At 55.2% G+C, this 26867-nt stretch overlaps 1 protein-coding gene and 1 pseudogene across 2 annotated transcripts; both read left to right on the forward strand.

Moving 5' to 3' along the window:
- The first annotated feature begins 5203 nt into the window (after window positions 1-5203).
- SLC22A2 (solute carrier family 22 member 2) lies at window positions 5204-26276 on the forward strand. Of its 2 annotated transcripts, XM_070419169.1 has the most exons (12): window positions 5204-5693; window positions 7656-7759; window positions 10627-10781; window positions 12773-12941; window positions 13245-13359; window positions 14543-14649; window positions 16510-16724; window positions 17768-17876; window positions 18393-18505; window positions 21200-21299; window positions 21448-21457; window positions 24646-26276. In XM_070419169.1, the coding sequence occupies exons 1-12, from the start codon at window positions 5283-5285 to the stop codon at window positions 24799-24801; spliced, it is 1764 nt and encodes a 587-aa protein (XP_070275270.1). In that variant the 5' UTR covers window positions 5204-5282; the 3' UTR covers window positions 24802-26276. The 2 variants fall into 2 exon arrangements, with proteins under 2 accessions (XP_070275270.1, XP_070275269.1); XM_070419168.1 differs by lacking the exon at window positions 21448-21457 and having other exon boundaries at window positions 24637-24802.
- Window positions 22324-22443, forward strand: LOC139013369 (small nucleolar RNA SNORA21; annotated as a pseudogene).
- Window positions 26277-26867: the final 591 nt, after the last annotated feature.

The raw sequence follows: 26867 nt of genomic DNA on the forward strand, positions 1-26867 counted from the left end.
CACCCTGAATCTCAGTCCACCATGAAGCTTTTCCACCCACTGTTTGGTTTTCGCATTGCGCCTTGCCCGGGAGTTGTATGTGGAATGGACACGCTACGTGGTGCGGGGCAGGGAGCGGCAGGGGGGCTCCTCGGGCATGTGGGACGTGGCCCTGAATGGGTCAGCGAACCGCCTGGGATTCGGTTCCTTCAACCGAAAACTAGAGCAGCCGGACCACCGTCAGGCGCCCGGGACGGTCTGAGCACACCAGGGGTCTGGAAGCCACGCCTGGGCAGACAGCGGGCTGACCCTCGGGAGGAAATGTGTGAGCTCCACTCACCTCCCAGCTGCGCAGAAACCACAGTTCAGAGAAGCGAGAGCAAACAAGGCCCCAGGCTGCGCTGTCACCGACTCTTAACCACGGCCGGGGGGATGGGAGGGGACCGTTAGGCCACTTCTGCAGCCCTCCCTACGATCCCGCTGTGGCCACCGCAGACGCTGCTCTGCACGCGGCAGGGGTCCAGGTGGCAGGCCTTGCTCCAGGAGCATCGAGCATCCTCAGGGCAGGGTTGGGATTGGGGGGAAGGAGATGGTGCTGGGACCAGGCAGGCCCCCTGATCCTTCCATTAACGGGGAACATTCCTGGGCCCTGCACAAAGCCAGTCCCCAATTCATCACCCAGCGCTGAGGACATCGGCAACTCGGACACGGCTCCTCGCCCGCGGGCAGGGTGGGAGGGCAGCAGGCGGGGGCTGAGCCAATGGCGTCAGCAGCATTCCCGCCATCTCCCGGCTCCGGTCACTGGGACAAAGGGCAGGGGATGCACCTGCTGTGGCCGCGGGCCACCTGCCAGGAGGACCGGCTGGGACAGACGCTGCGGGCGGGGCGTGTCGGACCTTCGTCACCGGCACACTGACACGGATTAGAGCAGAGATTGAATGTCGCCGGCGTCCGCTGGCTCCGGGGGTCTGTTCCAACCACGGGCCGCGGGACCGAATGACAGCAGCGCGGCCGTGACAGAATCCACGCCGGGCGCCCAGCGACCCTGCGGGAAGGGAGCCGGCCTGCGCAGTCCCCGGGGAGAGACGTTCTGGAGTTGGGTTTCTCTCCCCTTTGCTGTCTCCGTCACTTCTCCGTCAACATGGCAAATGAGAGGCGAGGGACAGGAGCGCAGGTGTCAGCATGGGAATCATCTGGGGTTTTCTAGGGGCTGCACGGCTGAGCAGGAAGAAGGACCCAGGAAACCGGAGGTTCTCATGAAGTGAACTTCAGCTTTGCATATGTTACACCCAGCTATCACACGGACAGAAGCTGTGTGTGGATTTGCTCGCTGCTTGGCAAGCACAGGGTCACCCCGTCGCCAGCGCCATGGAAAGCGATCAGTTGTGCAGAAGTCCCCCGGGACTGGCTCAGGCACCGTCACTGACTAGTAAAGGGAGAAAGGACTTTCTCAAAGGAAAGTGAGCTGGGAGGAACCGCGTGGCTACTCAGAATCGGCTCAGCGAGTGTTGCTGGATTTTCATAAAAATCTTGTTCCTAAGTTCATTGGAGACGGCTCAGTACACGCTGCCAAGCCTGGGCTCTCGACAGAAGCCACATGATCTGAGAGTCTGCTCCGAGGCCCTGGTGCAGACAGAGGCGCGTGGCATCGCCAGGAGGTCCTGGTAGAGCTTCCGTGCGAAGAGCCGGGAAGAGGCAGCAGCCGACGGAAGTGCTGACCAGGCTCTGCTCCAACTGCTGCGGCTTCTGAGCCATCGCTCCCGCTCTGGGCCTCGGGTCCTCGTCTCTGGAGCTCTTACACAGGCCCTTCTCATCCGGGCACAGGCAGCCACGTCTGCCACATGTGTCACGGCCCCGGGGGCAGGGGTGTGTCTGGCATCGAGCGGGTCCAGGCCAGGATGCTGCTGAGTTGAGAAACCTGGATTCCACTCGATTGGGCTCCATTTCCAACAAGGTGGCATCCAGCCCAGGGACCCTGCAGGTCTGCAGGTAGCATTCCAGCATCTGTCTTCCATTCCAGATCCCTTATTTGTAAACGGTCCCAAATTATTTATCTTCCGTATGAATATAATTCTTACACATTACCCAAAGTATGTGGGCAGTAAGCACTTTTTAATGTTTAGAGCAACCACAACAGAATGAAGCTTCCCAGATCTTTGGCGACAGTGTCTTCGTGACTATTTACTGTGCAACTGGCGTCGCCTCGAAGTCTCCCCGAGGGGGACACATGCCCCGCAGGCCTCCTTCACAGCGTGGGGGGATGTTCACTGAATAAGTGACTCATCCAATAATCTCTTTGGTGCTGAGAGAACACGGAGTGTGTGAGAGTCCTAGACAGCGGGAACTGGGTGGGCCAGGCTGCCGCGGATGGCTGAGTCAGGACCACCCCGGGTCCCGGGAGCGCAGGCAGGTTTTAGGGCCTTGGTCACTGTTTAACTCACCCATCCGTCAGGTTCCGACTCGTCCTCCACTGGCTGCTGACACTGAGGAAGCCCCGATGGCTCTGATCCTCAGTGTCCTCGCCTGTGAACTGGGAGCACTCGCACCCACCGCGCGGGATGCTCTGCGGGTCAGGGGAGGGGGACTCACACCCACCCCCGGGATGCTCTGCGGGTCAGGGGGACTCACACCGACCCCCCGGGATGCTCTGCGGGTCAGGGGGATTCACACCCACCCCGTGGGATGCTCTGCGGGTCAGGGGGACTCACACCCACCCCCCGGGATGCTCTGCGGGTCAGGGGGACTCACACCCACCCCCCGGGATGCTCTGTGGGTCAGGGGGACTCACACCCACCCCGCGGGATGCTCTGTGGGTCAGGGGGACTCACACCCACCCCTGCGGGATGCTCTGTGGGTCAGGGGGACACAGCTCTGCCAAGGCTGCCTGAGGCTAGCACTGCTTGCTCGGCAGGTGTGAGCGTCCTGCTTCCCCTCCTCCCAGCGCGCTGTCTGCCATGGGCTGCGACACTGCTCTCCTCCTCTGGGTTTGTCCGGTGGCACTTGGGGTCAGAGAAGAGGCTGCTGGTGGAGGCCACGGTGCTAAGACCAAAGCCATAGACGGCCGTGTTGACTCTCAGATGAAACCACAGGCCACCTCAGTCTCGCCACGTCAGCACGGCCACATGACTAAGTCTCCGCCGTGTGACGGGGAGAAGGCCCCGGGGTCAAGGAGACTGGGTTTGCGCTCATTAGAGGGTCAGCTGCAGAGCTGGCGGACGCCGGGTGGGGCGGCTGTGAGCTGAGGATCTGGTTGAGGGATCCACACATTCGCCAGAGGTTGGGCTGGGTGACATCTGGTCCTGCTGATGGTCCCCAGCTGGGGACGGCGTCCTGCTGCCCCGATGGCTGGGCCTCGCCGCAGAGGTGCCGACAGCGGCTTTCAGCGCAGTGTCTGGTCTCACGGAGCGCCGGCATCCTTGGAAGATAGTGTGAGACAACGATAATTTGCGGCTAACAAGAGACTGACCAGAACATTTAAAAGAGAAGAGAAACGAGATGCCCACAGGAGTTATTGGAAAACTCTCCTATTCCCGGGACTCTCGACAGAGCAGGCTTCTGGGGGGCTTTCGAGGGCTGCACTCCGGTGTGTCTGGCCGGTCACTTCCCCAGCACCCAGCCTGGGTCTGTTGGCAGGAAGAAACCCCTGCCCACGTCACTCCCTGGGGTTCCCAGCCAGTGTGCCTCCTCCCCCGCCCCCCGTCCAGTCATCCTATGGTTACTTCATATATGGCTTCCAGGGTGCTGAGTCGGACCCAGTGGGAAGAATAAGGAAAAGTACATCCACTCCAAGCGAAGTGGAGGTGACAGGTGTGCGTTTCTTGCTTGCCACTGCCTCATCCTTTCACTGGTTGGGATTACTTATCTGCCTTTATTTTATTAAAATTTTTTTTTCATTTTCATTGGAAAGTTTTCCTGCATCTAGAGAGCTACTGAGCAAAGAACAGGAAAGCGTCTCCAAATTCAAGGCCACACCCATCTGTGCCGCATCCATCTGGTCATCATCCGAGCCTCTTCTCCCCGCACAACCTTCCGATGGCTACAGAAATGAGCCACCGCTCCCCGAAACCAGCACTTTCAGTCTGTGACGCTTCGTCACCTCGGAAGCAGAGACCCCTGCCTGCCTGCCCTCAGCTGTGGCAAAGGCCACACGGGGCCTGACGGGTCCCCATGGGCACCCTGCTTCTTGCTTTTATTATTATTTCTTTTTTTTGTTGTTAATCCTCACCCAAGGATATTTTTCCATTGATTTTTAGAGAGAGTGAAGGGGCAGGAGAGACACACAGAGAAACATCGGTGTGAGAGAGACACTCCGATTGGTTGCCTCGTGCATGCACCCCGACCAGGGCCAGGGAATCTACAACCAAGGTACGTGCCTTTGACTGGAATCAAACCTGGGACCCTTCAGTCCGCAGGCCAGCACTCTATCCACTGAGCCAAACCGGTTAGGGCTGCTTCTTGCTCTTATAAGCCGGCGGGGCTCGGTGGTTGAGCATGGAACTATGAACCAGGAGGTCACAGTTCAATTCCTGGCCAGAGCACATGCCCTGGTGCCAGGCTGGATCCCCAGTGGGGGGCGTGCAGGAGGCAGCCAATCCATGATTCTCTCTCATCAGTGGTGTTTCTATCTCTGTCTCCCTCTTCCTTCCTCTCTGAAATCAATAAAAAACATATATTTTTTTAAAAAGTAGAACCAGAAAACCCAGACGAAACCCAAACGAGCAGCCACAGCACGGAACCAGGGCGCGTGCATTGTTTGTAGCACGAGCCTGGGGTAGAGTCTGCAAACCTCCTTCATGCAGACCAGGCTCTGCCCCAGTCCAGGGCTCAGAGGGCACCAGGCGAGCCGCCTGCGCATCTCCAGCCCCGGGAGGAAGGGGGCCGAATGGGCGCGATAGGAAAGTGTTCCTTCCCCGCACACTTAGGTTACTGGGGAAAGATTAACAGGCCAGCGGTGTGTGAGCGCTCAGATTTCTCACCCAGGGACACAGAGCGAGGATTGTTTGTGGTGCTGGTAGGAGGCAGTGGCCAACTGGGCGAGAGCGGTGTTGCAATCCACACATCTGGCGGTTACTGGCTCAGGGCACGGCAGGGCAGCGGTCAGGGGAGCAGCGGGACCAGCACCCGTGGAGGAGGCACGGCTGGAGGCCGGGCCGCGGGCAGGGCTGCACCAGAGCGGCTCTCTCTGAAGTGAGATCACGCTCACACTTGGACTTTTGGTCTGAGCTGTGCTGAGCTGGCCGCAGCCTGGTGGGGCATTTGCGGCCGCCCGGGAAGCGCGTCGGACCCCTCCTGCCGCAGCCACAATGCCCACGGTGGACGAGGTGCTCGAGCACATCGGGGAATTCAACTTCTTCCAGAAGCAAACGTTTCTCCTCCTCGCTCTGTTCTCGGCATCGTTCCCCCCCATCTACGTGGGCATTGTGTTCCTGGGCTTCACCCCTGAGCACCACTGCCGGAGCCCGGGCGTGGCCCAGCTGAGCCGGCGCTGCGGCTGGAGCCCGGCCGAGGAGCTGAACTTCACGGTGCCCGGCCCGGGGCCCGCGGGCGAGGCCTTCCCCCGCCAGTGCCTCAGCTACGAGGTGGACTGGAACCGGAGCGGCCTGGACTGCGTGGACCCGCTGGCCGGCCTGGCCGCCAACAGGAGCCTCCTGCCGCTGGGCCCCTGCGGGCACGGCTGGGTGTACGACGGGCCCGGCTCCTCCATCGTGACCGAGGTGAGTGAAGCAGGACTTAAACCAAACGCAAATAGTGCAATTAACTGATTGAAAATAGACCCAGAGCCACAGAAGCACGAACAGACTGTTGAACCGCAGAGGGAAGGCAGGAGGGGGTGGGTGGGAAGAGATCAACCAGGGATCTTGTCTGCATCTATGCATCTCCCGTGGGCACAGACAATGGGGAGGGGAGGGCGGGGGGGGGGGGGCGCGACGAGAGCGGGCTGGAAGAGGTTAATGGGGGGAAAGGAGGACCTATGTAATACTTTCAACAATAAAGATTAAGAATTTTAAAAAATAGTGTAGCTTTTCTTATGGAAGAAGCCAGTAAGGCCCATGAATGCTCTTTGGACTCAGGGTATCTTAGAAAATCCTGGTTTCTGACAAAAACATGCAGCCTCTTATTTGTCTGGAGTGTGAGTGGATTAGCTAAAACCCGGGTCAATTCGATCATGATTCTCATTTATGCAACTCCCAGCTGTAAGAAACAAGCAAACGCCAATGAGAATTCCCGGAAATAATGCCAGGGAAGGGAAAGATTCAAGCCTCCTCTCCTTCTGGCCGCCCTGCCTCCCCTTCCACTACCCCATCCCTTGGAGGGTCCCCTGTGGGCCTGCGGGCCCACCTAGCTGGTGCCGGACGGACTCGCTGCACTGCTCTTGCTGGCCAGCTGGGGTGGGAGCTGATGCCATGGTGCCCTTATGTCACTAAACACCAGAGGCAACATTAGCATCTAATTGCAATCTAAGCTCATTTCAATAAATATAGAGGAAACAAAAAAATAGAGATGTGCTCTTCCTAGAGGCAAAGCAAAATGGGGGAGGGGGGCAATTATCCCGAGCACAGAGCACAGAGCATGCCGCTGCCTGGCGCCATGGGAAGGCTGGGTGGCTCGTGTGGACAGACCTTGAGCGCGAGGGGCCTTGTTTAAGGGCCTCAGATGGTCTCGCAGTTGCATGAAACGCTGAAGGTCACAGAGTTAGCCCCACACAGCGCTGAGGCTTTACCGAGGCCACACTCCTCCCTTCCCGCGGAGATGAGGAGTCAGGCCCTGAGCCGGGGAAAGTTTCGCCCACGGCCGCGGCGTGAGAGGATTAGCGGTCAGCCCTAAGCGGGATCGCCTGCCTTCCAGGCCAGCACCCTCCCCTCCTCCCACAATCCCTCCTGTTCCAGAGAGAGCCAGTGTCACAGCCTCAGCGAGACCCCCCCAGTCAGTCCCCCAGACATCAGCAGGGTGGGGAGCGTCCGGCCCGAGGGCCGTACAAGGCCCTGCCAAGGCATCAGGGGTGAGTTCTAATTACATGTTTGACCAAATAGAGCAGGCTAGTTTTAAAGTTGATTTTAATTTTGTATGGCCTGCGAAGGATGTTATAAATATCCAAATGGGCCCTGGCTGGTTTGGCTCAGTGGATAGAGCATCGGCCTGTGGACTGAAGGGTCCCAGGTTTGATTCCAGTCAAGGGCACATGCCCGGGTTGTGGTCTTTATAAGTAAATAAATAAGTAAATAAATATCCAAGTGGCCCTTAGCAGAAAAAAAGCCCCCCCACGCCCTGCACCTTCCCCTCCTCCGGCCTTAAGGAGACAGCAACGAGACGAGAACAACCCAACCTACTCCAGGCAGCTTTTGTGTCCTGCTCACACACCTGTTTGTGCACTAAAATTAGAAAGGGAAATTGTTCTGTGCAGAAATGAAGTAACCACCCGACTTCAGATGATGTAGCCAGCAACGGAGTTTAGCCTAACGACCTACTGCCAGGCGGGATGCTACACAGACTACGGGACAGATCTTTTGGTCGTGTGGGGAAATTAACAAATGCCAAGAAAACAGTGGGTTCCTGCCTCCCGGCCCATCCGCCCCCTGCCAGGGACACGAGGGCAGCTCCCCGGGCCGGGCCGAGGCGGGTCTGACCGTTTGTTTCCTTTCTCTCCGGACGCGGGACCCCCTCCGGCCCCTCGGCAGTTTAACCTGGTGTGTGCCGACTCCTGGATGCTGGACCTCGTTCAGGCGGCCGTGAACGTGGGATTCTTTGTCGGTTCCATGGGGATCGGCTACATGGCAGACAGGTGGGTGCCTCGGGCTCCGGAAGCACGTGGGTTCAGCTGTCCCTGCGGGAATGCCAGGCTTCTCACCGTCCACAGACTACAGATGCCTGCCTCGCAGCACTGCCTGGGCCATCTCAGGTTTCCTCTGCGAGAGATAAGCCTGGCCCTGGGTTACCCCGTCCTCTGGGCACTGGAGAGAGGGCTCGGTAGTTGGCAGTGGTTCTGCCCAGGGGCTATGCAGAAGCCTAGGGTGAAAGGGCGGGTAATGGATGGTTTGGCCCAAGTCCTTCTTCCTCACCATCCACCTGGGCGAGGGGAGGGGGAGAGAGGGAGGGAAGGTGTTGAGAGGCTGGGCCACCAGCAGCTCCATTCATCACACCCCTTCTGGGACTATGTGCTCAGCTCCTTTCAAAGGCTGCCCCTGGGACTCTGTGGGAGCCCGCGAGGCAAAGAGGAAGGCCATCTGCTTTTATTTCACGGCCTCAGAGCTGAGGATGGCTGTTTGGAGATGACCCCGTAAGTCAGGAGAGCCGCGCTGAGGTGAGGGGCAGGTCCAGAGTCCCCTGGGCTCCTTCCAGTGCGTGGCCCTCCTGCAGGCTCCTGGCCCCCTCTCCCCCTCCCTCACTGGATGCTGCAGACACTGACACTGTCCCGGACAGAAGGGAGCAGCTAGGTGGCTGCGCCTCGAGGCTGGTTAAGCAAGCGAGTTAATGATTCTCATCCCACCCAAGGCAGGAGACCGGTTCTAACTCTCCTGACACTGCATTCCTGGGCGATCATCCCCAGTCATCCACCTTCTTCGTGGCCTCATTACTGTTCGTACTTTCAATCCCGGGTAGAGCTGATTACTCACGGCTCTCCCTCAAGAAGCTGGTCCTTCCTTACCACTGGCTCTTCTTTTCTTTTTTCTTAAATTGTCTGAAGTTCTGTTGGTTTTGCCTCTTTTTCTGTCCTATTTGTGTGTGCACGTAAGAGTGTGTGATAAGATAACCACCCCTGGGCTCAAAAAAAGGCAATTTACATATTGCATACTTAATGCCTATTTCTGAACAATTTTCAGATTTATACAAGAATCTCATGGAGATCTCTTTTATGCGACAGAATAAACCAACATTAAATAGATTGTTTTCTGTGAGATTTTTTAAAAATATGACCTGACAGGTAATTACAGCGTCTTTTCAAAGAAAACCGGGGATAGGGGAGGGGGAGATTATGAAAAAGTTGTAAGTAAGAACACTGAGTCTGACACCAAGTCAACTCTCTGGAGGTCAGCTTTGCAAATGGAAAGTGGGAAGGAAAGAAAACAGGTGGGGGAAGGAAGGAAAAGGGAGGGAGGACCGAAGTTAGGGAATTTGAAAATAACCTTTCTGTTAGGTATCTAATTTGTTCCATCACTCACGGCCTCCCGAAGAGTGGTTTTGAGGATCACCTGACCCCAAAAAGGAATCTCTCACCAAGTCCAGGTTCCTTGTTCCAACAATCACTCATTCCAAGTGCTGCATCGAGCGGTGTGCGATCCGTGTCAGACAACTGGCTCTGAGGGGAAAGGCCCCGATTTGCAGCACTTGCTGATGGCCCTGGTGTGAATACTCCCACATGGCCCACCGCAAGCTACCGAGCTGAGGCCACTGAGCACAGGGTTGGCTGGAGCCAGGCACCGTGCTGTGTGCTCCCACCGCACACACAGCAGAAAGTCACAAATAACCTCCTGAGCATCTATAATGGTCAAACACCGCCACATACTGGGAATCGATGCGTTTTACATATTTATTACACGTGTTTATAAGTGTAATTTACCTAATTATAAGCATATAATTTAACTTTGATGGCTGTTTAACAGTGAGCTCACAGCGTGTCTGAAAATATAACAGTGAGCTCTCAGGAGCCGGGGCCTCCCAGAATGGATGGAACTGGCTCAAAGCAGAATCAAGGTCCCCGTGGGCCCCAGCCAAATTACCCAACCACGTGGACGCTTCCAAGTCAAGGTCTCCTATGTGCCAGTCGCTGTGGTGGGCACCCCCACACCTCGTATCTCAGTCAGGGTCAGGACAGCCTTCAAAAGGAGAATTGAGGCCCCGGCCAGGTAGCTCAGTTAGTTAGAACGTCATGCAGATACACCAAGGTTGCAGGTTCAATCCCTGGTCAGGGCACATGCAAAAACCATCCAATGCATGCATAAATAATCATCCAATGCATGCATAAATAACCATCCAATGCATGCATAAATAATCATCCAATGAATGCATAAATAACCATCCAAAGCATGCATAAATAACCATCCAATGCATGCATAATCATCCAATGCATGCATAAATAATCATCCAATGCATGCATAAATAATCATCCAATGCATGCATAAATAACCATCCAATGCATGCATAAATAATCATCCAATGCATGCATAAATAACCATCCAATGCATGCATAACCATCCAATGCATGCCTAATCATCCAATGCCTGCATAAATAATCACCCAATGCATGCATAAGTAGAACAACAAATCGCTGTTTCTCTCTCTCTTTGTGTCAGATTTGACCATTCCCAATTTTGCAGGGGAGCAAACTGAGGCTCAGTGAAATGAAAGCCGTGCTTCCCCAACGTTAATGTACAGATGACCCCCGGGGACCCTGAGAATTTAGACTCTGGAAGAATGACCCTGGCCCTCAAACCCTCACAGCGAGGGACTGGGCGGTGCCCTGGTCCTGGGTGAATGGGCTTCTGTGCCTAAAACGCACGCAGAGTCACAGGTGGAAAGTCTGGACCAGGGCCCACCTGAGCGGGCTCTCGCCCATAATTCAGATGTTAGAGCTCCGTGACTTCCATGACTTTCCACAACCTTCGCGCATCTAATCTCACCCTCTTCGCTCTCTTTGTTTGCTCCTCGCAGGTTCGGCCGCAAGCTCTGCCTCTTCCTTACCATCCTCATCAACGCTACGTCGGGAGTTCTCATGGCCGTTGCCCCGACCTACCTCTGGGTGCTACTGTTCCGCCTGGTCCAAGGGCTGGTCAGCAAGGCCAGCTGGGTGATCAGCTACATCCTGAGTAAGATGCTGTGGCTGCAGCGGGGAGAGCGCAGGGTCGGTGCTGCCAGAATGCAGGCAGGTGGTGGGTGGAGGCACAGGGACCCGCCTTCCAGACAGTGCCCAGACGGGTGTCTTTTCTGCGTCAAGAGTTCCTAAAATCCTGTCAGTCCCCTCAGCGTGCGTTCCTCCCATGGGAACACAACGGAGTTAGCTGCGAGGGTCAGCACCGCGCCATCGGCTTCTTACGTAACTCCTTAGGGTTCTGTGTTTTCTGTGCCCTGGGGTAGGACACGGAGAGAAAATCTAGCCTGCGAGGCCGATCCATGAAGAAAAGCAGGGCTGAGAGCGGCATTAGGTTTATGAGGGACTTTAATACTTTGCCGAAAGCCATTCCAGCAAAGCACAGTTAGCCTCCATGGACATGTGAGGAGGCTGAGAACGCGAGGGCTTGGCCGGGCCAGGCTCCCCAGCCCGAGGCAGGGCCGGGGGTGTCACTTACATCCGACTCACCAGCAGCCAGACTTGGGCCTCCGCTCCATGGGGCGCAGGAGAAGGCTTGGCTTCCAGAAGCCCAGCATCCTCAAGGCGGCATCACAACGAACGCCCACCATCAACAGGCCCCGGGCATTGCTTTCCCTTCAGCAACCTTTGAACAGCACCCAGGCACAGGGAGGGGGACACGTGAAACTGAAATAACAATAGCAAAGCTCTCACGACGCACGAGAGACCTAGACTCTGTGCCTGAAACTCTACCTGGTCGCACGAACTTGGGGGTTCTGGGAGATGGAGGAAGGAGGGCGCGGGGTGCTGTTGCCTGCCTGTCACGGCAGCCACCTAACGACGTTTGGGCCACAGAGGAATTCACGTACCCAGTTATTCGAGCGGTAATTTGGTTGCAGGATACGCATTATGTAGAACTGTGTGGAAGTCGACGGTGGGAACTGAAACGGTTTCAGCCTCCGCTCTGCTCTTGCCCGTCCCTCGGCACGGCCTGCGGGAGGCCTGCCTGTGGAGGCAGCTTCTGTGGGGGATGGGCATTTCTCTTTAGGGAGCACTTGCCTCCTCTGGTTGAACTCTGCTTTAAGGTGCTTTGGGGTCATTCACAGTCATTGACAGTGTTTTTAGGGTGCATTTCTGTTTGGTTTATAACAGGTTGAAGTCTTCGACACAATCCCCAAACGTTTTAAACAGAAACTCTGTGGCTCATGGGGTATCTCGAATTTCAATTCTAGTCCGTTTGCGATATGGGAATAACTACTCCCTAAATTATTGTAGCGCAGATTCCGTACGCCTGCCGTGATGTAGTCACGGCGGGGAGTGAAGCTGACTATTTTAGCACACGGTGGAGGGGGTGCTGGTGAACCGGCCCGTGGAAAACGGAAAACCATGATTTATAGTGTTTTCCAACCTCTGAGTTATAAATACTCCCACCGAGACAGATTTTAAGGTGCCAGTGGGTTTAGCAACCAGCTTGCAAAATTCCAGGAAATTTAAACACCAGTGTGTGGGAGCCGATACCCGCTGACTCCAGGCAGGGGAATCCACCGCGAGCTTTTCGAGCCATGGACACACATTAACAGGATGGCCAGGAGAATGTTTAACTCGGGTAGAGAACGCGTTACATGGAGGCATTCATTTACATAAAAGCCACCTACCACCTGGATTCAGCGCTAGACTCATTCCAGTGTTGAATTATCACTGCCTTCATTCCTCTACATCAAAACTCCGCATGGATCAGAAATACAACTGCCTCTACCCTTGAGATTATTCTGGAAATCAAACATGTTGCTCACCACCCCATCTAATGTGGGATTATAAGATTTTTACATGAATTAACACCATAGCAATCATTCTAAAACAGACCTCAAGGAACAATTTAAAGTTTCAGGGAGCTGTATAGAAAGGTCTAGAATTTGGATGACACTGTGAGGTTGGCATTCTGGCTTGGGCGTGGTTGGCCAGCCAGCTGCCTGCTGTCCCGGCTCGCTGACCACGTGGCTCTCTCTGCAGTGACGGAGTTCGTGGGGCTGAGCTACCGCAGGACCGTGGGGATCGCTTACCAAGCCGCCTTCACTGTGGGGCTCCTGGTGCTCGCGGGGGTGGCCTACGCGCTGCCCCACTGGCGGTGGCTGCAGTTCGCAGTGACCCTGCCCAACTTCTGCTTCCTGCTCTATTATTGGTACGTCTGTTTGGAGGAAAAAGGAAACCGGTTGCCATATGTTTTCTCTCCCTCCCCTGACACGCACCATCCCTCTGCTGCCAGGGGTCCTTCACTCCTGTCCCACCGCAGGCCTGGCCCACCGTGTTGCTTCCCGGGCGCTTGCGGGGTGTTCCCTGGGCTGTGCAGCCTCTGCCTGACTCGATTTCTTCTGGAGGTGCCTCGCTGAGCGAGGTTCCTCACGGAAATCTGGTGTGGCCGTGGCGGGCAGGGCCCGGGGGTTCCCCTCTGCTAACGCACTGTTGACACTGGCACGGAACCCAGGTGCGTGCCCGAGTCCCCGAGGTGGCTGCTCTCCCAGAACAGACACGCCGAGGCCATGCAGGTGATGAGACACATCTCCAGGAAGAACGGCAAGGCCATGCCCACGGCGCTCCAGGTGAGCAGAGCTGGTGCGGGGTGGCGGGGGCGGGGGGGCGGGGGGGCGAGGGCGAGATGGAGGACGTGGAAAACCCGGGCCATCAGAGGGTGGGAAGCATGCTCACCTGCAGGGGAGGTGCCATGACCATAAACAGGTGGGAAGCATAAACCCTTTTAGTTTTAGGAAACCAAACAGCCCTTTGCAAGTCACATGAGAAGCTTCTGCTGAGGCACCTCAGGCCTGTGCTGCCCCCTCCCCCACCCCTGCACCCAACCCCCGACCCCGACCACCCTCTCCCCACCCCGCCTTCCCGCCCATGTCTGCTTCACCTGTGTGTCCGCCTGCATCCCCACGGAGGGAGGCCCCCCAGAGGGAAGATTCCCAGATCAGGAAAGCGGATTTTCCAACACGATGGATCATTTCTTAGAATTCAAGACAGTGGGTAGGAAGTGTCCAGCCGTTCTGAGCAGCCTGCCTTCTCGCGCGGAGTGGGGGCTGGAGGCCGCTTCCTCTGCCTTGCGCTCTGCCTCCAGCGGACTCACCCCTTTACTCGCACCTCCATCCCACAGGGGCTGGGAAAGGGAAATCGAGCTTGTTAGGCAATTGTGTCGAAATCAGAGTCAATCATTTCTGACTGAGGAGCTAAGACAGGTAACGCGGCAGCATCTGAGGTTTCACAGGACGTTTCCCATGGGGACTTGGGGCGCAGGCCTTCCCCCGCTTCCCCTCTGGTTTCGGGGCGCTGGGATAAATCCCTCCCAGCAATGCCTGGACAGCCCCGGTCTTAGGTTTTGGGTCCCTGCGGAGATGGGTCAGGACCGAAACACGTGTGGGCCCCAGCCCGCCAGAGGTCACAGCTCACACCCCCGCGATGAAGTCTGGTCAGTGCTGGCCGAGGGAGGTTTCTTCCCCTGGCTCCTCGGTCTCTCACGCCGTCGTGTGGCCCCGATTCCCCCATCGGGCTTTGCCTAGGTCGCGCCCCTTTATGTCTGTGCCTGGATCATCCTGGGACTCCAGCTTCCTCGCCTGGGAAATGGGTGGGACCCCAGAACCCACTCCCAGGACAGCTGTAAGCTGGGAGGAGCGAGGGTGTGTGACGGGCTGAGCCAGTCCTGGCGGGACAGAGGACTGCTGCTCCCTCCCGCCCTCAGTGGCGCAGGGACACGGCCGCTCCACATACAAATGGTTCTCGTGTGTCTAGTGCCTCAGACCCGATGAGGAAGTCGGCGAGAAGCTGAACCCTTCGTTCCTGGACCTGGTCCGAACCCCGCAGATAAGGAAGCACACCTTGATCCTGATGTACAACTGGTAAGGAATGCTCTTCCCTTTAAGATCCCTGCAGCCCGGCCGGCGTGGCTCAGTGGCTGAGCATCAACCTATGAACCAGGTCACGGTTGGATTCCCGGTCAGGGCACATGCCCGGGTGGTGGGCTCGATCCCCAGTGTGGGGCGTGCAGGAGGCAGCCGATCAAGGACTCTCTCTCTCACCATTGATGTTTCCATCTCTCTCTCCCTCTCCCTTCCTTTCTGAAATCAATACAAATATATTTTTTAAATAAAACATAAATAAAATAAAACCCTTCTAAATTCTTTCAATCCCAATCATTCACTTTGTGGAAGGGAACGAGATACCTTCCAACACAGCCTAGTGCCAGTGTCCGTGTGGACGGTGCACAGCGAGGTGGGCCCATTGACAGCGGTTTCCCTGGCGTCATCCTCCTCAGGCAGATTTGGTGTCAACTTCCAGTTCCAAAGCCCCGCAGGACGTTCCCAACCTTGGCTTCACCTTGGAATCGCCTGGGAGGCTTTTAGATATCAAGGCCAGACCCCTCCCTGACAAGGATACCGTTGAATTCATCGAGAGAAGGGCTTGGGAACCACCGTTTTAAAAACATGCAGCCCAAACCAAGAGCTCCTGGTACAGCTCAGCCGATGACGCTGTCGCTCTCTCCTGACGGTACAGGGCTGGCCGGGAAAGGGCCTTTGCTCTGTCTCTTCTTCCTGGAGAAGTCACTTTTGAACAAGAATGAGCCACAAGAATAAGCCAGTGACTTGGGCCTGACGGCGCCCACGGCCTGCAGGTTGCCCTGCGGGCTGAGCCACCGCTCCGCACCAGGCCCTCCTCCCAGTGCCCACGGGCTGACTCACACCAGCATCTGAAGAGCCACAGTCACTGGCACAGCAAAGCCCGTCGGGGATTAATTAAGCACCTTTACCATATTGCATGAAAAAAATGCAGCCATGAAGTTTGGCCTCATTCTTCTTCTTTAATTGAATAATTGCAGCTCTTGCAAACTGTCCTCATATTTCCCATTAAGACAATGGACACTTTCAGTCAACACACCTAGAAACAGTGTCAAAATATTCCTTGCATCACAGCGGGAGAAGTCATTAAGAAGAGAGCTGTGCCCATGGGCCCCTCCGGCTTCCTAAAATGTGAATGAAGCCGTCAGTCCTTTGATCTCAGTTGCATTAGGAGGCCAGCGAGAAGCACCAGCCACTAAGGACCTGCAGAGTTTTACTAAATAAGTCCCACTCCCATGTCTTCTTGCCTTTCCAACGTGGCCAGGGAATGCGCTCCTAGGTTCTCCCCTGTCCTGGTGCTGAGGCCACAGCGGGCCACCACCTGGTCAGATAGTGAAAAAGCAATGGGTGGAGGGAATCTATCTATAGAAAACCCTAATATGCAAATTGACCAACCAGTGCTATGACGTGCACTGACCACCAGGGGGCAGACGCTCAATGCAGGAGCTGCCCCCAGGCCGCAGGCCCTGACCAGCGGTGGTGGGGAGTGGGGCCGGCAAGCAGGTGGCACCAGGCCAGCCAAGGCAGGTGCGAGCGGGGACCACCCCAATTGCCCTGCCGGTCGCCCCACAGAGGGAGGTTACTGGCAGTGGCAGGGGGCAGGGCCGGTGAGCTGGCGGCACCAGTCCAGCCAAGGTGGGTGCAAGGAGGGCCCCGATCACCCCGCCGATCACCCCATAGATCAGCCCTAATTGTTGGCCAAGCCCACGGACCCTACTGTGCACGAATTTCGTGCACCGTGCCTCTAGTAGTAGTAATAAGATGACAAAAGAGGGGTGACTTACGGCCAACCCTGATTTTCCCAGAAGCCCCCCTCCCGTGACTGCTCCTCCAGCCTTGACCTGAGCTCTCCTCTTGGCCCAGGTTCACCGGCTCTGTCCTCTACCAGGGCCTCATCATGCACATGGGCCTCGCAGGGAGCAACATCTACCTGGACTTCTTCTACTCCGCCCTGGTGGAGTTCCCAGCCGCCCTCCTCATCATCCTCACCATTGACCGCATTGGCCGCCGCTACCCCTGGGCTGGATCCAACATGGTGGCAGGGGCGGCCTGTCTGGCCTCGGTTTTTATCCCTGAAGGTAAGTGTCAGGCCAGGCGAGGATCTCGCTCGCCAAGATCCTAGGAAGAGGGGTACCACAGCCCTCTGAGAGGGAGACCACGTAATTTATCACCCAGATTGAGGTGGAATGAACCCAATATCCAGGAACTTCATGACAAACACATATGCCTTTAAGTACACTCACAACACCCAGCTGGCGTGGCTCAGTGGCTGAGCCTCGACCTATGAACCAGGAGGTCAGGGTTCGATTCCCGGTCAGGGCACAGGCCCAGGTTGCAGGCTCGATCCCCAGTGTGGGGTGTGCAGGAGGCAGCTGATCAATGATTCTCTCTCATCATTGATGTTTCTAATTCTCTCCCTCTCCCTTCCTCTCTAAAATCAATAAAAATATTTTTTTTAAAAAAAGGACACTCGCACCCAATGGTTGCCTGCCATCGTATAATGACACCCAGTTGTCCTCTAATAAAACAGGAAGGCCATGCTACAAGCCATCTGGCCGCCCGGAGCACAGGGATGGGCTTCGGGTGAGGAGGCCCAGGGTTCAGTCTTACCCAGCACGTCCCAGACACTATTCAGGCAACTCCCGTGACTTCCCCACATCATCCTGCGAAACTAATGAGCAACCCTGAGTGACTGCTGCCAGCGAACAGGCCTCCAGCTCCTTTCTTTCCTCTCAAAACACCTTCTCAATGAGGAGGAGCGAAACCTGTCCAACAGAGTCCTCTCGCACATGGAGCCTTGCCTGAACCCTTTGGTCATTAGCAACTGTTCCGAATAGGCCCACACCCCGCTGTTTCTCTCATGTGACTCTGTAGACGAAAGCTGGCCGCCTTGGCCACGGGTAGAATTCAGTTGTCACTAGAGACGGAGCTCTCGGGTGAAAAGCGTGTTCGAGTTGTGTCTGAAGTTAAGCAGACGTGAGCGCCGGCCGACACTGCCTTGACTCTGGAGAAGAACCACGTTTGCTCTCTTGTCCCTCACTGGCCTGTGGGCTGTCCCCCGCCCACCCCCCTCCACACCCCACACGTCAAACCAGGGGTGTGCACATGTGTTTCCCCTCAGACCTGCAGTGGCTGAGAGTCACAGTTGCCTGCTTGGGCCGCATGGGGATCACAATGGCCTACGAAATGGTTTGCCTGGTCAACACGGAGCTGTACCCCACGTTCATCAGGTGAGCCCCGGCGCCCCTGCATGCTGGGTGTGCTTGGCTAGAAGCTCGGGTGCCAGCAGCAGACGCCTCACTGACGGAAACGCAGGTCAGAGAGGGCGGGTGCCTTCCCGGGCAGGAGCCAGGTCACAGGCCATGCCAGCAGCTGGCGGGGGTGGGGGGGGGGGGGGGAGCCTGCGCTGAGACGAGAGGCACTGCATCCCGAGAGGGTTACCTAACGGCCCCGGGACCGGGACTGAAGCCACGGCAACGAGCAGGGGAAACGGGGACGCCAGGGTGAAAGCAGAAAGTGAAAATCACCCCCAATTTAAAGCTTTCAAGAACGTTAACAGACAACAAGTATAACAGGATACAAAGGAAATGTGTGCCGTGTGTCACGTGTGTGAGCTGACAATACCGTGAAGGCCGTTCCCAGGTCACAGGCACCTCCGTGGTTTGGGGGACTGTGTCCGTGAGGGTGGGCTGGGGACACGGCTGCTCTGGGAGAAAGTGAAAGGTCAGCCCCGCTCTCTGCTGCAGGAACCTCGGGGTCCTCGTCTGCTCCTCCATGTGCGACATTGGCGGCATCCTCACGCCCTTCCTGGTGTACCGGCTCACCGGCGTCTGGCAGGAGCTCCCCCTGGTGATTTTCGGTGAGAAACCCTCTGAGGTGTCTTTGAATGAAAACCTATTTTTCTAGGGGCCTCCGCTCTTCGACCTCAAAACAGGTGCCTGTGAGTAACAACTAGCACGACTAGTAATGAGTGGCACTATTTGCGTTAGTAAAACTCGTGTTAGTAAAACCAGGGTGAGCGCTCCTGTCACAGCTGCCACGGCTCCAGTGCGGGAGCCATCAGGCCTCCTGCCCGCAGAGGCCCAGAGTCAGTGTCAGACCTCGAGGCGGGAGGACGCTCCCCGCAGGAGCCCCGCTCTCTCCTCCTGCTCCGCCCTCCGCGATCTCCCCGGCACAGGGCTCCCTCTTTCTGCCTCTGCTGCAGGCAGATGAGGAAAACACAAACCCTCCACGGCACCACTTTGAGGAAAGGCTGTTACAATGTTACCAGCCTAAAGCATCTACACTAATAAAAGAGAAACATGGTAATTGGCGTACGACCGCTACCCTTCCCATTGGCTAATCAGCGTATCCTTATGCAAATGAACTGTCAGCCAAGATGGCGGCCGGCAGCCAGGCAGCTGGAAGCGAACATGAGGCTTGCTTGCTGTTCCCCGCCTGACTTGCCGGCCTCTGAGCTGGCAGTTTGAAACTTTGTAACAAATATAGCCGGCTGAGATCTCAGAGCTGAAGTTATACATTGTTTCGATTATAGAACGGCAAACAAACCAGCAGCGGAAGCCTCAGAGCTAGAGCCAGAGCTAAAGCTGGCCCAGAATAAAAAGAAAAAAAGGAGCGGTTGGGAGCTTCAGTCAAAACCACCAGCCTGAAAGCAGCCCTCAGCCCCTCACCCAGACTGGCCAGGCACCCCAGTGGGGACCCCCACCCTGAAGGGTGTGTGACCGGCTGCAAACAGCCATCATCCCCTCATCCAGGCTGGCCAGGCACCCCAGTGGGGACCCCCACCCTGATCCAGGACACCCTTCAGGGCAAACCAGCCGGCCCCCAGGCCTCTATCCTACATAGTAAAAGGGTAATATGCCCCCCAGCACCGGGATCAGTGGAGCCGAGAGGTCTCCTGGCACCAGATCAGCATGACAGGGGGCAGCGCCCAAACCCCCTGATCGCCCTGCGGCTCTGTGTGTGACAGGGTGTGGCATCCCAACCCCCTGATCGGCCCTGCTCTGTGAGTGACAAGGGGCAGCGCCCCAACCCCCTGATCGGCCCTGCTCTGTGCGTGACAGGGGGTGGCACCACAACCTCCCCATCGACCCTGCCTTGAGTGTGACAGGGGGCGGTGCCCCAACCCCCCAATCAGCCCTACCCTGAGCGTGACTGAGGGTGGCATCACAACCTCCCAATCCGCCCTGCTCTGTGCATGACAGGGGGCGGTGCCCCAACTCCCCAATCAGCCCTGCTCTGAGCCCGACCAGGGGCTGCACCTAGGGATTGGGCCTGCCCTCTGGCACCCAGGAGCAGGCCTAAGCCAGCAGGTCGTTATCTCCCGAGGGGTCCCAGACTGCGAGAGGGCACAGGCCGGGCTGAGGGACCCCCCCCTTCCCCCCTGAGTGCACAAATTTTTGTGCACCGGGCCTCTAGTCTTAATAATAAAAGGCTAATATGCAAATGGTCATCACGCCGTGACACTGTAACGACCGATCGGCAGAGACCTGAAGCTGTGTGGCACCAGGCCCGGGCAGGGGACCTGAGGCCCCGCCCCCCGAGGCTGCACCCCCCACCCTGGCAGGGCTTGATGGGAGTGGGGCCAGCCAGGTCTTGGTGTCACCCAATGGGGGTGGGCCGGCCAGATACTTCTATTAGAGAGAAAGGGCCAATAGCAATATTAAAACATTTCCTCTTATTAATTCCCCTTTAATGTGCATGAATTTTGTGCACCGGGCCACTAGTACAAATATAACCTTAGCTCCCAAAACTTTAATCGGAATTTAAAGACACAAAAACACTACAAGTTTGCTACCCACCCCCACCACCATTCCCAACATATACAAAAAATTAGAGCTGAAGACAAAAAAAAAAAAGTATGAAACACCTGAATTCGTCGAAATCCAAGTCCCAGCTATGCTTTTGAAAGCTGTTACATACACAGTAACCCTTTTAAAAGCAAACCATCACTTTATTTGCCAGGTTTCTGACTCAGTTTTCCTTGCTAAGTGCTTTGTGTTGGCAGGGTTCTGTTCTTGCTTTTCTTAGAGTTGTTTTTTTTTTTTCTTTTACAGCTATTTTCTAACTCCAAAGTATCTTAATATTATGGCAAGGTTCTCGCCTAGAATAAACTCGACTCAAATGTGAGTTGCAGTGTTTCACTTCCCTACAAGGAATTGTACTCCAGCTGAGTTTGGGATCCGCACAATATTTATGGTGGAGAGTAGGGCTGTCAGAGGGCAAAGAAATGCGTAAGGAGAGGAAATGACACAGACAAATTTTAAGGGATAAGGGAGCTCTAATTATAGCGCCAGAATGTCCCCTTCTTTTTTTAATATATTTTTATTGGTTTCAGAGAGGAAGGGAGAGGGAGAGATAGAAACATCAATGATGCGAGAGAATCGCCTCCTGCACACCCCCCACTGGGGATGGAGCCCGCAACCCGGGCATGTGCCCTGACCGGGAATCGAACTGTGACCGCCTGGTTCATGGGTCAACGCTCAGCCACTGAGTCACGCCGGCCGAGCTGAGTGTCCCCTCTCACGGTGGTTTCCATGTGCCTGCCTTTCAGCGGCGGTTGGCTTGGTCGCCGGAGGGCTGGTGCTGCTGCTGCCAGAGACCGGAGGGCAGGCGCTGCCGGAGACGATCGAGGAGGTGGAGAACTTGTGGAGGTACGAGCTGACATTCCCACACGCACTGCTTCCTATGTGCTCTCGGCCAGCTCTGGGGCCAGTGGAAGGAAAGATGAGGGAGGATGTAGACCTCACACCACACAGAGAGATCCATTCGCACAGAATCAGACCTGAGAGTACAGAGAAGGAACCGTAAAGTAAGAAAGATGCTGAGGGAGAACCCCTTCTGCTTTCCCGGTGCGGGAGGGCCTTGTAAATACGGCCGAACGCCGGGACCCACTTAAAAAAGATCCATGAGCTTGCCCTCATGAGAATTAAAATTCTTCTTGGAAAAACAACTCCAAGCTTAAATAATATCGCAACCGTAGAGAAAACATCCACTCCTCCACGAAGGGTTAACGTCCCCAACGTGGAAAGAGCTCTGACCATTCATAGAAGCAACCACCCAACAGGAAAACATGAGCAAAGGGTTTGAACAGAGAATTCTGCGAACACAAAAACGGCTCTGAAATATACAGCGATGAGCTCGACCGCCTTCCGAGTAAGAGGAGGGCAGGCACTCCCCGCTCGGACAGCCGCCGGGATGGCGAGTGATCGCACCGCTGGGGCACAGCCGTGTCAGGAGAGAATGGGGAGACAGGGGCCTACATTCCAGATTGGGAACCTCTCCGATGGGCGATATGACAATAGGATAAAGATTGCAAAGGGGCATATCCTTTTACCTGGCAACGCCACACCTCCAGAATTTACATATGCAAAACTTATGTGCAAGACGATTCTTTAAGGTAATTTTTCTTAATATAACCAAAGACTGGAAACAACCCAAAAGCCTGTTGAGTGGGAGACCAGTTATATAAATTACGGGACGTGATTCAACAGAATATCATATGGCCCTTAAAAAGAAAGCAGCAGCCCTAGCCGACTGCTCAGTGGTTAGAGCACCGGCCTGCAGACTGAAGGGCCGCGGGTTCAATTCCAGTCAAAGGCGGGAGGCAACCGGTTGATGTGTCTCTCTCCCATAGATGCTACTCTCTCTCTCTCTCTCTCCCCCTGCCTTCCATTCTCTCTCTTAAAAAAATCAATGGACCATTGAGCCGTCAAGAAAGGGCAAAGGAAAAACACCGCTTTTGGGTGAAGCAGCAGCGTGTTGTGTTGCTTTGCTTCAATCGGTGGTGTGACAGGTGTTAAAAAAAGAAAAAAAAATCAACGGAAAAAATATCCTCAGGTGAGGATTAACAACAAAAACAAAAAAGAATGAACCCGCTTTATATGCACTGCTAAGGAAAGTTCTCTAAGACACATTATTAATGAAAAAAGCACAGAACAGTCTAACATTTGTGGGGGAGAGTGAGAACATACATATGCATGAGGTATATGCATATTTGCTTGTGTCTCTGGAAGGCTTTGCGAGCACCGTGACATGGGCTGCCGTGGACTGGGGGCTGTGGGTCCCAGGAGGGAGGAGACTTTTGAGGCATGCTTTTTATTCTTTTTTTCAGAGAGCCAGGGAAAGAGAGAGAAACATCAACCATGAGAGAGAATCATGGGTCGGCTGCCTCCTACACACCCCACCCTGGGGATCGAGCCCCCAATCTGGGCATGTGCCCTGACCAGGAATCGAGCTGTGACCTCCAGGTTCATAGATCGACGCTCAAGCGTTGAGCCACGCCGGCTGGGCTCAATGCATACTTTTTGGTACTTTCTGGATGTTGAACCACACAAACCTATTTAAAAAGTAAACTTTTTTAAAAATTTAAGAGAAATGTAGATGGCATACGCCCCACAAGTTTGCTTTGTGCCGTATGCTTCGATATTTCTATTATCTTATCCAGACTCCATGTGGGGCCCCTGGGGCCAAGTCTGCCCATCCTACAAAGCGTGCACTTGAACGCCTTCAGGACGGAGCCATCCTGAGGCCTCGCAGTGCCTGGGCTCCTGGAGCTTGGAGCTCAGAGTTGGACGAGGCCTTTGAATTCAGCCAGAGGTCGCACTGGCAGCCGCAGGACGCCAGCGTCTCAGCGCTTAGGTTGGCCCGCGCTAGCTTTTAAGGGGGAAATTGCACATCCACTGAATTTCCAGTATCTGGTAACATAAACAAGCAGAGGATTGGGTAACGCTGAGAAGGCATTTCCTCTCCTTGACAACTTGCAGGAGCTGAGTGACGGCTCCGCTTTTTGGAGGGCATGTCCTTCTCTGTCCCCCGCCCCCATACCCACACTCCCGCATGCCCTGTTCTCTAGTGCCTGGTGCATGGAGACATTGCAGCTTGAGGTCCTGGATCCAGATGTCCGTCCCCGTCCCCCGATCTCAGTGCAGAGTCCCATGCACACGGGCACCGCCCCCCACCCTGAGGACAGACTGTATCCCGTGCAATGTCCTATCCGAGAGCCAGCACCGAGCAGGAGCAGGTCGCCGGCAGTACATGCTGAGCTCCTCCCACAGTGCTCCTCCCTCAGGCCCCCGGGCCTTCCCCAGCCGCCCGTCAGGAGGGAGGCGCGCGGCCATCAGGACAGGCCCTCGCTCTTCCTTCCACGTGGCCTTAACTCCAAGCCTCGGTTTCCCCATCTGGAAGTGGGGACATCAGTTCCTGACCTGGGTTTCTGTAAGGACCAGACGAGAAAGCCATGCAACGTGCCTGGCACTTCGTATGTGTCTAGTAACCGCTGTTAATATTCACAAAAGTCCTCACAGCTGTCCCATAGAACAGAAAATGGGGGCCTAGGTGTTTCATGGGAAATAGACTTTTAAAGTATGTTCTGCATAGTGTGAGACAGGAACGTACAGCTCAGGGATGTACACATATACACACACCAAATCTCAAGGCCGCTACCAACAGGAACATATCGAGAGAGCATGTCTGCGCAACAAAATGAAGAAAACAGCCTTCCCACGAGAATCAGCGACACCCTGGTACCCACAAAGACAGGATGGTTCAGACACGTGCAATTCAAACAAATTTCTGAACAGATTTTTCACTTATCCAACTGCTGAAAAGTAAATGAACTTCGGTAAAAAAGAATTCTCACATCCTATTTGGAGAACTGATGACAACGGTGTCTAGGTTTTGCATTCTTCATTTTTAACTGGAAAGGATTCGGTTTAGACATTTCCCACATTCCTGGTTACGGAGGAGGGTGGAGCACCTTCAGTAATGGGTCAGGCCCGCCTCAGGCTTACACGGAGTTCAGGAAGCCCTGCAGCCACACCGGCTGTTCCCCGAGCTCGGCGCATTTCCTTCGTGAGTCGCCGCCCGGAACTCCCTGCGGGACTCATGCTGGGCGAGCCTGCCCGGTTCCTGTTGTATTTATCGCCCCCTTCACTTGGGTACCCAGCCTCCTCATGATTTTTCTCTACCCTCTCCGACTCTGTTTTTCAGACCAAGAAGAAACAAAGAAAAGAAGATTTACCTCCCCGTCAAGAAACAAGACATCCCCCTAAAGTGAGAGACCCACGATGGACTTGCTTTGACAACAGCAGGCTGGAATCAGAGAGTCCTGCTCTCATCCCAAAGCCCAGACACCCCACCCTTCCTTCTCTTTGAACCCCATTAACCCAGACCTACGGCCCAGGGGAGCTGCTGCACGACGGTATCACAATCCACCTGTGGGACCAGATCCTGCAACCCCCCAGCTCACTCCTCCCCAGCTTTCCTCGGACAATGGCCTTGGGTTTGCGGGGATTTTTATTCCATCTCCGTATTTCCTTATTTTATTCCATTCTTCACATGGGCATCAAATCAAGACACATAGGCGGGTAGTGAACCAGATAAACAGAAAAGATCTAAAAAGCAATAAAATTGGGAGCAGAGAGCCTGTTTTCTTTTCTTTTTTAAAAAAAATATATATTTTATTGATTTTTTACAGAGAGGAAGGGAGAGGGATAGAGAGTTAGAAACATCGATGAGAGAGAAATATTGATCAGCTGCCTCCTGCACACCCCCCACTGGGGATGTGCCCACAACCAAGGTACATGCCCTTGACGGGAATCGAACCTGGGACCCTTGAATCCGCAGGCCGTCGCTCTATCCACTGAGCCAAACCGGTCAGGGCGAGAGAGCCTGTTTTCTTAAAGAAAGAAAACATCCGAAGCATATCAAGCTGTCCAGAATATACATCAAGAACTTTAGCTTTTCGGTATTGTATGTAAAGAAGGTTCAAAACACATTGGTTATTGTCTGAATTAGGCCTTAAGGCAATGATTCTCAACCTGTGGGTCGCGACCCCTTTGGCGGTCGAACGACCCTTTCACAGGGGTCGCCTAAGACCATCCTGCATATCAGATATTTACATTCCAATTCATAACAGTAGCAACATGACAGTTATGAAGTAGCAACGAAAATAATTTTATGGTTGGGTCACAACATGAGGAACTGTATTTAAAGGGCCAGAAGGTTGAGAACCGCTGCCTTAGGGACCCTGAAGTACAGGGTTCGGGAACAGCCACCTGAGCAGCCACCACGGCCTACGTGCAGAGCAGACAGTGCAAACGTGTGCTTTTCACATGAGACCTCGGAAGCCTTTGACGGAGCAGCGTCTGTGTGGCCTCAGTAAACCACAGCTGATACTGTCCCGTCCGACAAAAATGTCTCTCAGTTGTTCGATTTAAAATACTGTGCCCGTATTTTACCAAAGGACTGTAATGAGTAGGTTTGTAAAGCTAAGACCACAAGGCCTCTGCTGAAAAACAGAGCATTACCCTCGGCTGCCTCACCCACTCCCCAGAGGTCATTTTCAACAAGGTTAGCCGTCTTTTCCCTTTGATTTACCTTCATGTATCTAAATAACTTACTTTATGTTAACGTTCATTGATTCTTAAGTTTTAATGATCACCTATGAGCTTTGAAATATAAACAATGAAGATTTAGCTCTTCTCACCTCTCCCTTCTTCCCAACACACAACTCCTCTCTTCCCTTCCTAACGCTTTGTTTTATCTCATTTTTATTAAATCGAATAGTCGACCTTCATTCACACCCTCATGCCATGGAATGACTATTAAAAGCTGGGCCACCTGGTGAACTGTGGCTACGCTCCTTCCTTCCACCTTCTGCCCTCCCGGGGCCTCGGTTACCCCTGCTGACCCTCAGAGTGCTCATCGTCCACGTCCCCCACCTCTGGCAGACATACACCTCCCCTCCCCCGATGCACCCGAACACGCCATGTCCCGGGTGGGTTCCTGCGCCCTCCTCCTGGAGACCTCCTCCCCAGACCCTCCTCCCGGAGACCTGCCCCAGAGCTGCGGCCTCCTGCTCCGCGGCCGGCGGTCTCTAGGCCGCCGCCCACCTGCTCCCCATGTTCTCCTTCTCCCCACCCCACTGACCACCTCCAGCGCCTTTCTCGGGGCGAATCCCGTTCCCTAGGTCCCATGCCATCCTCGTCCTTGGGTTTCTCCCCCATTTGGAAGCAGCGCCTCTTCCATGTCCTCCTGAGGAAGAGCACACCCCGTCCCTGTGGGCCTCTCCCGACATCAGGGGTCAAACCTGCAACTCCAGTCCCTGGCCCTGCCCATGGCTCCCTGAGTCCCCCCCAGAGGTAGAAGGGGGAGCAGGAAGCCCGAGTCCCCTCTGTCCGGAAGAGGTCCGGTGGCCAACCGGCGGGATGGGCTCTGTC

This window comes from Myotis yumanensis, unplaced genomic scaffold (assembly GCF_028538775.1).
Source record: "Myotis yumanensis isolate MYYU_CA2020_CCGP unplaced genomic scaffold, mMyoYum1.0.hap1 SCAF_6, whole genome shotgun sequence".
Classification (NCBI taxonomy): Eukaryota; Metazoa; Chordata; class Mammalia; order Chiroptera; family Vespertilionidae; genus Myotis; species Myotis yumanensis.

Bases quoted from the DNA above. Each gene is read 5' to 3' on its own strand.
- SLC22A2 (XM_070419169.1), top strand. From the start codon at position 5,283: ATGCCCACGGTGGACGAGGTGCTCGAGCACATCGGGGAATTCAACTTC. The intron at 5,694-7,655 runs GTGAGTGAAGCA...GCCCCTCGGCAG, and splicing joins GCTCCTCCATCGTGACCGAG to TTTAACCTGGTGTGTGCCGA. The intron at 13,360-14,542 runs GTGAGCAGAGCT...TCGTGTGTCTAG, and splicing joins CCATGCCCACGGCGCTCCAG to TGCCTCAGACCCGATGAGGA.